The 10248-nt window shown below is 42.6% G+C and overlaps 2 protein-coding genes across 4 annotated transcripts; both read right to left on the bottom strand.

The window, feature by feature from the left end:
* Positions 1-201: 201 nt before the first annotated feature.
* On the bottom strand, positions 202-3609 carry LOC125769652 (uncharacterized). 2 transcript variants are annotated; one of them, XM_049438459.1, is made up of 2 exons: positions 3565-3609; positions 202-3496 (listed from the first exon to the last, which is right to left on the bottom strand). In XM_049438459.1, the coding sequence occupies exon 2, from the start codon at positions 3202-3204 to the stop codon at positions 2101-2103; it is 1104 nt and encodes a 367-aa protein (XP_049294416.1). In that variant the 5' UTR covers positions 3205-3496; positions 3565-3609; the 3' UTR covers positions 202-2100. The 2 variants fall into 2 exon arrangements, with proteins under 2 accessions (XP_049294416.1, XP_049294417.1); XM_049438460.1 differs by having other exon boundaries at positions 202-3158; positions 3226-3605.
* Positions 3610-3612: 3 nt separating this feature from the next.
* LOC125769642 (uncharacterized) lies at positions 3613-6701 on the bottom strand. 2 transcript variants are annotated; one of them, XM_049438448.1, is made up of 3 exons: positions 5733-6701; positions 5358-5665; positions 3613-5292 (listed from the first exon to the last, which is right to left on the bottom strand). In XM_049438448.1, exons 1-3 carry the CDS (start codon positions 6131-6133, stop codon positions 4796-4798), a joined length of 1206 nt encoding a protein of 401 aa, XP_049294405.1. In that variant the 5' UTR covers positions 6134-6701; the 3' UTR covers positions 3613-4795. The 2 variants fall into 2 exon arrangements, with proteins under 2 accessions (XP_049294405.1, XP_049294406.1); XM_049438449.1 differs by lacking the exon at positions 3613-5292 and having other exon boundaries at positions 5302-5665.
* Between the last annotated feature and the right edge of the window lie 3547 nt (positions 6702-10248).

Genomic DNA, 10248 nt, shown 5'->3' with positions numbered 1-10248 from the left:
ACGGTGTACAATATCCTGCAAATTTATAAAAAAACGGCACACGTTGAGGCAAAAAAACGTGGTGGGAATCATCCGAAATTGTTATCCGCCGAAGCCGTCGCAAGTGTGCAGCAGTGGATAGATGAGGACTGTACCATCACTCTCAAAAAGTTAGCGGACAAAATCTACGGGCAATATCAAATCCGTGCAAGTATTACTGTTTCGGAAAGGAAAGAGTACGCAACAAATTTGTACGATTTGTCACATCAGTATGCGGATAGTGGAATGGTGTTTGTTGACGAAGTCGGATTCAACGTCAGCATGCGGACTTCTTCCGGGCGATCAGTAAAGGGTGCCCCAGCAACTGCTGTCGTCCCGAATATAAGATCAAGAAATATTTCGATAATCTGTGCCATGAACAAACAAGGAATACTTCACTATTCTGTTCACCATCAGGCAATCAACCGCCAATCTTTTAAAGAATATGTATTGCAGTTGAAGCGAGAACTTCGATCACAAAACATCAATCGATCGGTCATAATAATGGATAACGTGCGCTTCCATAAGTGCGCTGAAGTACGGGAAGCTATCGGTGAAGATCAGGATCGCGTAATATATTTGCCACCATATTCTCCATTTCTCAACCCGATTGAGAATCTATTTAGTAAATGGAAGAATATGGTGAAGCGCACTAATCCACAAAACGAGGTTCAGCTAATAGACGCTATTGCGAATGGAGCCACAACACTCACACCAGAAGATTGTGAGGGTTACATTCGAAATATGTGGAGCTATGCATCTCGCTGCTTGCGGGGGGAAGAAATTTATGATTAATTTTAATTTGAAGTACCGGCCTAGCCGTATTGTTATACTATATAGAATGTTACATGAAATGAGAAATGTTGCATGAAAAAATAATACACTGAAATCCAAAGCAAACTAATCAAACGAATACCAAACGTAAAGTGTTATTTATTATTTTTAATTTTATGAAATCCAGAAGCACATGTAGTAACAAGTATGGGTGAGAGGAGTAAGTCTCGAGTAGAAGAGAGAATCAGTTACGAACCAACCATTGTACGGAACAGTAATAAAATTTCTAAACTAGATTGACTGTACTCTTATGCATTGTGATGGGAATTCGTACTAAAAACTCATTACCTGTTTAAGATTTAAAAAAAAACACGAATTGTAGTTACGTTCGGTAGTCATTTCAGTCTTTGAATCTTTTGACGATTTTGTAGTTAAGCTCTTGAACAATGTCAAGATCGAATCAGGGTAGCAAAACTCATCTACAAATAGGAGATCGTCATCATCGATCACTATTTTATTTCCGATACTGCATGATCTAACCAACGCACTCGCTGTGATTCTCTATGCATCGTGTCACCGGTAGGCAGAGTAGACGGCCGGGTAGGGTCTCACCTTCTGGGGGCTACAAAATAATTAAAGGGAAAAGTGTAGGACCATGCTAGAAAAAGGGGTTTCAACTATCTTTCTGCCTAGGGCCTTCAAAGGGATTGAACCGCGACTGCGTGCCCCACGGGTCGCTATCTAACCTTCCGGTGACACGATGCATAGAGAATCACAGCGAGTGCGTTGGTTAGATCATGCAGTATCGGAAATAAAATAGTGATCGATGATGACGATCTCCTATTTGTAGATGAGTTTTGCTACCCTGATTCGATCTTGACATTGTTCAAGAGCTTAACTACAAAATCGTCAAAAGATTCAAAGACTGAAATGACTACCGAACGTAACTACAATTCGTGTTTTTTTTTAAATCTTAAACAGGTAATGAGTTTTTAGTACGAATTCCCATCACAATGCATAAGAGTACAGTCAATCTAGTTTAGAAATTTTATTACTGTTCCGTACAATGGTTGGTTCGTAACTGATTCTCTCTTCTACTCGAGACTTACTCCTCTCACCCATACTTGTTACTACATGTGCTTCTGGATTTCATAAAATTAAAAATAATAAATAACACTTTACGTTTGGTATTCGTTTGATTAGTTTGCTTTGGATTTCAGTGTATTATTTTTTCATGCAACATTTCTCATTTCATGTAACATTCTATATAGTATAACAATACGGCTAGGCCGGTACTTCAAATTAAAATTAATCATAAATTTCTTCCCCCCGCAAGCAGCGAGATGCATAGCTCCACATATTTCGAATGTAACCCTCACAATCTTCTGGTGTGAGTGTTGTGGCTCCATTCGCAATAGCGTCTATTAGCTGAACCTCGTTTTGTGGATTAGTGCGCTTCACCATATTCTTCCATTTACTAAATAGATTCTCAATCGGGTTGAGAAATGGAGAATATGGTGGCAAATATATTACGCGATCCTGATCTTCACCGATAGCTTCCCGTACTTCAGCGCACTTATGGAAGCGCACGTTATCCATTATTATGACCGATCGATTGATGTTTTGTGATCGAAGTTCTCGCTTCAACTGCAATACATATTCTTTAAAAGATTGGCGGTTGATTGCCTGATGGTGAACAGAATAGTGAAGTATTCCTTGTTTGTTCATGGCACAGATTATCGAAATATTTCTTGATCTTATATTCGGGACGACAGCAGTTGCTGGGGCACCCTTTACTGATCGCCCGGAAGAAGTCCGCATGCTGACGTTGAATCCGACTTCGTCAACAAACACCATTCCACTATCCGCATACTGATGTGACAAATCGTACAAATTTGTTGCGTACTCTTTCCTTTCCGAAACAGTGCTTTCGGTATTTCGACGCTCAGGGATCAAGTGTAGGCGTTTTAAAGTGTAATTAAAACCCTTAATTTCTCTTGATATGGTCGTAATACTTGCACGGATTTGATATTGCCCGTAGATTTTGTCCGCTAACTTTTTGAGAGTGATGGTACAGTCCTCATCTATCCACTGCTGCACACTTGCGACGGCTTCGGCGGATAACAATTTCGGATGATTCCCACCACGTTTTTTTGCCTCAACGTGTGCCGTTTTTTTATAAATTTGCAGGATATTGTACACCGTTGACAAATTTATTTCAAACATGCGACTTATTAATTTTGGTGTCGTGCCGTTTAAGTATGCTGATACAATCCGCTGCCTGTCCTCATCGCTTGTTGTTTTCCTCTGGTTCCGAGTTGGATGAGAAGGACCCGCCACGGTTTCTTCTTCGCTAGAACTCATAGCTGCAAAAAACAGACATATACTAATAAGAATGCAACTTTTACACATTTTATTCAATGCAATACTTACTTATATGTAATCTATCAAATTAAATGGTAAATGTAGGTAGAATGCAGCAAGACTGTGTTTCAGGTTTTCGGAAGATTAGATTACATGAGCGCGGTATGTGTTTTCAAATTTGTTCAAAACATTGCGCTTCAAAGACCGGCTGTGTGTCAAATTCTTACTTGCGTTTATACCTCTAAGTTCCGTACTCTCCCGAGCGCTGCCGAAGCAGTGTGCAATGTCATTGGCTACAAACAGCATTTCATATGGTGGCTTTGCAATAAAACGTCATGGCCTACAAAGACATCCGAAGCATTTACAATAACATCCAAGTGTGCGTGCCATTTCATACGGGGTACTTACAAGAAATGGTATGAATTTTACAATATCATCTGAAAAACCCTGTATACCGGGTCTGCTCGGTTGCTTACAATCTATACTTAACCTATTTAACCTACCTAATCTACTTAACCTACTTAACCTATTATCATCTTATTCTAATAAAGTATGTACTAAAGAAGTAAAATACAATTTAGATTGGTTTCGCAGTGTCTTAATTGCTACCATTTTACATTTTATGTAATGCATAGCTACTGTTCTAAGTGAAGTAGAAATGTCCTTTTCATATCCTACATGATTTAAAACTACATCTGAGCTACAGGGAGTGGCAAAAGCTTGAACACGTCTTATCAAAGGATACCCGTATACAACGACGGCTCCTGATGACTCGGAAGCTTTTGCATACTTAACTATAATTTTTCGCTTCGTTAAAAACCAACAATCTTTGAACCGATTCCTAAGTAAAACCCCTTTTATAATCTCTAAGATAACCTCTTCTGTATTAATTTTTAAAATGGGATACACTATACTTTCACGACTACCTGCAGTTTAGATGTCTCTTAACATAGTTATTTTCCCTATAGCTTGTTCTAAACTTCTGTAGCCTGATCCTACGTGGCTATGTTTTATAACCTGTAGCTTATCTTCAAAAGGATACGTAGCAATTGAGCTTAATGGGCCAAACCTGCGCAGATCTTCGTATACATGAATTAAAAGGTGAACGTTACTGACTAGATGATTGCGGCTGTAAAATACACTATAATCCTTTACAAATTTCCTTAATAATGTACCTGCATACTCCCAGTGATCCTTAAAAGCTGAAGTCGATAATAAAGTTACAGCGCAATACAAAAATTTAAAATGTTCATACGCTAGTCTACCTATTCTATCTTGCAAAACTACCATTCCTCCATAATGTAAAAAACTATCAAATTCTGTTCCGTTTCATCGGAAGAAGTTTTTTTTTGTTTTTGTTTTTGTTTTTTCTCTCTGTTGTGGTGTGTGGTGTAGTTCTTGTGCGTTTAAAAACGATGTTCAGTGCCTCATTAAATCCGCTGAGATACCACAAATTCGGACGTGTTGCTTTCGTGTCGATACTCGATACTTTATTTAAGTATTACTTGTGCACTGTTCCAGGTGTATAACGTAAGTGCTTCAGCAGATCGGCGCGCCGATCTGCTAACCTATCTTTCCCTATCTAGCCTGTACCTGATCAATGTATAAGTGTGCGTTTGTTCTACGTTAGAACTGCGTTTTAAATCTGCGTTTTGATCTGCGTTTTTATCTGCGTTTGAGATCTGTGTTGACACACAGATGGCGCTATGTACACTACAGACGCTTTCCAAAAGTGTAGAGTATCTAGTGACCTAAATTTTCTGTGGATTTCCGTGGGCAATTGCATACTTCTAAGCTCTTCTGAAATTTCTTCCCTTTCAGTCTTAGCCCATTTTTTAAAGGGAGTAAGACAACCTTCGGTCCATCCTAGCAGAAGCTTATTTACGTTACCAACATGAACAAGATGTAAATTGTCACTCGTACTCACATCCTTTACAATATCAAAATGTTTTAAGTCTGTTAAAGGTGTTTCGCCTTTGCGATGGCCTTTTGAGCTACATGGCTCACTCCAGAAATCCGCATCGGTTCGTAAATCTGCTGTAATATCTTCGAAAATAACTTTTTTTGGGTTTTTTAAAGAGGTTCCGTATCCTTTACATTTAATGCATCCGAGAACACCGTTATAGTAGCAAACCTCTGAAAAAAGTAAAAAATAAATTTTTGTCCTCTACACTATTGTTTGTAAAATTTTGAATACTTACGTTTAATAAAGGCGCGTGCTGGAGAATCCGCTATGAATACTCTTACCGAGATTGATATTGGTTTTCCATTAATGTTGATATTGTTGTCCTGCGGGTTGTTAAGCTCTGTTACTAATGGTCTTAGAAATGTTTCGGCATCGGATGGTTTGTTAGCGCCACAATATATTCCTACAACCATAACAGGAACACTTGGCATATTGTGCAGTTGCATTAGTATAGGCCACATCTGTATAGGGCTGCGGTTGTAAATAGGAATTCCGTCCGTGGAAAGGTTTAGCTCGAATGCTTCCTCTGCTACGAACGTATCACTGAAGATAAAAAAAGTATTGATAAAAATCATAGTGTCAAACAACTATAATAAAATAATTAGCTTACCGGAAATAATGCTGCAAACAACATTCAACTCCCTGGCACCACATTTGACCTCCTCCTGGAACTGCAACAATCTGTTGACTTATATTGACCGAAGCTTTCAGGAATGTCCTTACATCCTGCGGAAGAGATGAAAAAGCGGAAAGAGAAGATACATTTCGCAGTATTGATAACAAATTATTGCTTCCACTACGAAAAACGTTATTGCGAATGAACCAAATTCGCAAAGCGGCTCGTAGCTTCGAGCTTTCGGGATTAATTTCCGTTATTTCTTCCTCCAAAATTTCTTCCTCGTCACTGTCGTCATTAAGGAAGCCGGACACTTCATCGCTGTTACTGTCGGTTTCCTCCAAATATTCCTCTTCGATATATTCGGCTACTAGTTCGCTGGAGAGGTCATCCATGGAAACATCTTCACCTAAAACATTAGTTTTGGGTATTAATGTATCATTTAAAACAAATGTTTAATAACATATTAAAACATTACCTTCTGCGGATTGCACAACTGCAGATTGTTATTTGTTTATTTGAATTGTCCGCCCTATAGGTTTAACAAAAAATTGACTTAAAAACTAAACTTAAACTTAAACTAAAAGCATAATTATAGCTACTAGATTACAGCTAGTAGATTGGCTACTGCATCCGGCGAGATTCTCTGCCCACTCTTTTTCAAATTTCGCATCGAGTTGCGCACACTTCTTGTAAAGATGACCACTTTCCTTAATATTTTTAGGGAACATTATTTCAATGATTTTTTCCCGCCTGAAAATAAAAATTTACAGAAAAAACACTTTCTCGAAACTTTAGATGTTCAAAACAACAATAATATAGTGCAGATTCGCTTGGTTTGCTTTGCTTTTTATCGCACAATTTGTAATAATATTTACAACAATTCGCTTCCACAGTCTTGATGCAACTAAAATGTTGACCGTTACAAAACGTGGTGTGTTATATATTATAAGGACTGGCTCTTTAATTGTAACACCGCTGCATTTGAAATTTGTCACCCTATTGAAGATAGTATTAATGATGGTTTCATATTGCCTCTACGCGGTGAGATTATTTGATAGTTAAAATTGCCAAACCTTGCTGAAGATTATTGGTTGTCGAATTTAACTGCGTTAGAAAACCCGGCTGTCATATGCGCCGACGACCCCTGCTTTCGATGCGTTCCCGGAGCGTTAGGTGCGTTCTTATCGCTTGTCAACTGCGTGACTGCGTGGGAGAGAGTTTCCGGCGTGGATCCTCTCTCCGCTCCTTAAAAAAGGCTACGTGCGATCGATCAAAGGGGTCGATCGCTCTCATTACGTTTTTTATCCTTGACCGAGCGGTTTCGTGCAACGACCTTACTTACAATATATAATTTATAATAAGTATTAACACCTTGTTGGCGGGCGATTTTCAGCCAGAACGTGTTGGTATCACCGCATACGTTTGTTGTCTTAGGCGCTGGACAGCATAGCGTGTCCCGACGCATGATGTTATTAGTTACTTGAAATCTGTCACGCACATAGAAACGTACAAGTCCGTCCCGAATCAGAAAAGTTCGGCTAAGCGAGGAAGGACATGTCCGTCAACCGTCAACAAAGTGTTAATTCCCGTGTTATTTTCGGCGTGATTACGGCTTCGTGAAAAAAACATTTGGTGACCCCGACGTGATTAAAACGCGATTTCGTAAGTGATAGTGTTACGTGCTAAAATAAAAACCGCGTGATGTCTACCGAAGATCAAGCTATTTCCGAGGCGTCCCGCCAGCTCACGGCGCTGGAAGGGGCGGTGTGTGAAATTTTTGTGGAAGTCAGCTCCGGGAAGCTGGGTTCATCGATGGCCACAGTGAAGGAGACAATCCTTACCTCGTTGTGGCAGGATGGCAATGCCACATTATTGCGGTTGGAGGCGTTGACCGGTCCGAACCCTCGGCGCAGCACATTTTCTGAAGCCTTTACAAAGGCTAAATGCGCGCTGATGAAGCTTCGCCCAAGCGAGGGTCCGCCCATCCCTTCCCTTGATGTGACGCTCGCGACAGCTGCAGCAAGACCGGATCATCTGCCTCGAATCGAGCTGCCTAGATTTAACGGTTCGCCTTCAGAGTGGCCGGCGTTCGCGGGATGCTTTAAAAAACGTGTTGCCGGACTAACGGAGGATGCTGACAAATACGCCTTCCTCCTCAAGTGTTTCGAGCGATGCGACATCGCACGGAACAGCTGTGAGGCGTTTGAAACCGCAAGAATGCCGTTGTCGCAAGCCTGGCGGAAACTGGAGGAACGCTTTTATAAAAAGCGAGTGGCTTTTCTCGGGCATTTCCGACAGTTGCTTGACATTCCGAAGCTGGCTACGGCGTCAGCGAATGGTCTGATGCGTATCATCGACGTGGTAGAGACATCGGTGGCATCGGCCAAACAAATAGCGGGCGCGACAGACCAGAGTGCAACGGTAGTCGAGGACGGGCTCCTAGTATCGATCGTTCTAGGCAAGCTGGACGAGCAGACTACCGAACGTATCACTCGGCGACTGAACGCTCAGAGTATTCCTACGTGGAAGGAGCTACGGGAGGAGCTGGATAGGCTCTCCAATTTTTATTTTTTACACGTAGCCGGATAGTCAGTCCTTGCTACGGGGGGATGGTCCGGATGGGATTTGAACCCGGTCCGGCCGTGTGGACTGGTGCCGTTTATCACATGCACCACCGGGCCACCCCGTTCGTTCGGCTTACGAGCGCGTAAATTTCGTCATGGGCAAGGGTAAGTGTATAAACTGTTTATCTACCCAACACTCTGCTTCTCAGTGCCCCAGCATGGAGTCCGTCGTGGATGAGAAGTGACGACCACGTTGTGTACTACTACGAGCCTGCTCCGTGCCGCCTTCGTCGCGTTCCTGCTTCGTGCCGCCATCGCTGAGTACTCGTGGAGTGCTTCCAGCAATGGCCGATCCACGCTCGCGGCCAGCACCGCCACCGCGTGGTGTCTTACGTTCCCGCTCCGTGCCGCCTTCGTCGCGTTCCCGCTTCGTGCCGCCATCGCTGAGTACTCCTGGAAAGCTACTTGCCGACGAGAGCTTCTGCAAACCTGGCCCGATTGACGTCATACTAGGTGCCGGGATATTCAATTGGGTTAGGATTTCAGCGCCTACCCAACGAACTTATCTTGCAAAATTCCAAATTCGGATGGATAGTTGGAGGTATGCTTCGAGATACGTTTTCTGCTAATCTCCACTAGCAGAGTTGCTACAATGCTACGAGCGATGATGATACAAGGATGAGCTTGGAGCGATTTTGGAAGGTCGAAGAGTTATCACCTGATGATCCAAACAACACGAAGCTGCAAGACCACGAGCTTGAAGAACATTTCAAGAAGTACACCAGAATCGCCGATGATGCTCGGTATATCGTCCGTATTTCCCTACGGGGGGAGCTGAACCAGCTAGGTGATTCCATTGAGCAAGCGCAACGACGATTACGGTCGCTGTAACGAAAATTGTCCCGGCATGAACCGACCTACGTGGAGTACAGAAAGTTTATGCGCGAGTACTTGGAGCTGCAGCCTGTCGCAGAATGCGATTTACATAAGGTCCGCTACGTGATCCCACACTCGTGTGTGATAAAACCAGACTCCAACACTACCAAACTTCGGGTAGTATTTGACGCGAGTGCGAAAACTACCAGCGGGTATTCGCTTAACGACCTGCAAGCCATTGGACCAGTAATACAACCCGATTTGATGCACGTTTGGCTTTCTTTCCGTACAGAAACGGTGGTGGTGACGGCAGATATCGCCAAAATTTGGTATGGGTATCAGAGCCCGATACCTGGATGCAATGTATTTTATGGTGTGACAATTCGGAGAAATCCGCACAAATGTACAGATTGCGCACCGTTACGTACGGCGAGGCATCTTCATCATACCTTGCCTGCCGGGCACTTTACGAAGTTGGCGAAGAAGTGTGCTTGTCACAGCCCGAGATCGCTGATGCCATTCAACGATCATTTTACGTAGACAACTTGTCTTTAGGCGCAGCAACTCCAGAACAACTACGGGTTATTCGAACTGGTGTTGAAAAGGCGCTCATTCGAAGACGTATGCCCTTGCGGAAATGTGCATCTAATGTTGCTGAGGTAATAGCTGACGTTCCAGAAGAACACCTTGATGCCACGGTGCAGATTGGCGATACGCAGGCCATAAAAATGTTGAGACTAGCATGGTGTCCTACGGAAGACACGTTCCAACTAATCATTGACGACAGCTTTTACGTTCCGGTGAATTCGTTAAGCAAACGATGCTTAGTGGGAAGGATTGCCAAGCTCTACGACCCGGTTGGAATCCTTCAGCCTGTGATCATAACCGCCAAAATCCTCATGCAAGAGCTATGGAAAGAAAACCTTGGGTGGGATGAAGTTGTACCATCCCGCATAATCGACGAGTGGAACAAGTTCACCGCTCAGCTTCCTCTGCTCCACCAGTTCCGCATCCCTCGCATGGCGCTACCCAGCGATGCAGACAACGCAGTTGTGTATGGTTTTTAC

The sequence above is a fragment of the Anopheles funestus genome, chromosome 3RL (assembly GCF_943734845.2).
Source record: "Anopheles funestus chromosome 3RL, idAnoFuneDA-416_04, whole genome shotgun sequence".
NCBI classification, from domain to species: Eukaryota; Metazoa; Arthropoda; class Insecta; order Diptera; family Culicidae; genus Anopheles; species Anopheles funestus.
The sequence above is the reverse complement of the archived record's forward strand: the minus strand, read 5'-3'. Positions and strand labels throughout refer to the sequence as shown.

Bases quoted from the DNA above. Each gene is read 5' to 3' on its own strand.
- LOC125769652 (XM_049438459.1), bottom strand. From the start codon at position 3,204: ATGTGTAAAAGTTGCATTCTTATTAGTATATGTCTGTTTTTTGCAGCT.
- LOC125769642 (XM_049438448.1), bottom strand. From the start codon at position 6,133: ATGGATGACCTCTCCAGCGAACTAGTAGCCGAATATATCGAAGAGGAA. The intron at 5,666-5,732 runs GTAAGCTAATTA...TTTTATCTTCAG, and splicing joins TGTTTGCAGCATTATTTCCG to TGATACGTTCGTAGCAGAGG. The intron at 5,293-5,357 runs GTAAGTATTCAA...TACTTTTTTCAG, and splicing joins AGCACGCGCCTTTATTAAAC to AGGTTTGCTACTATAACGGT.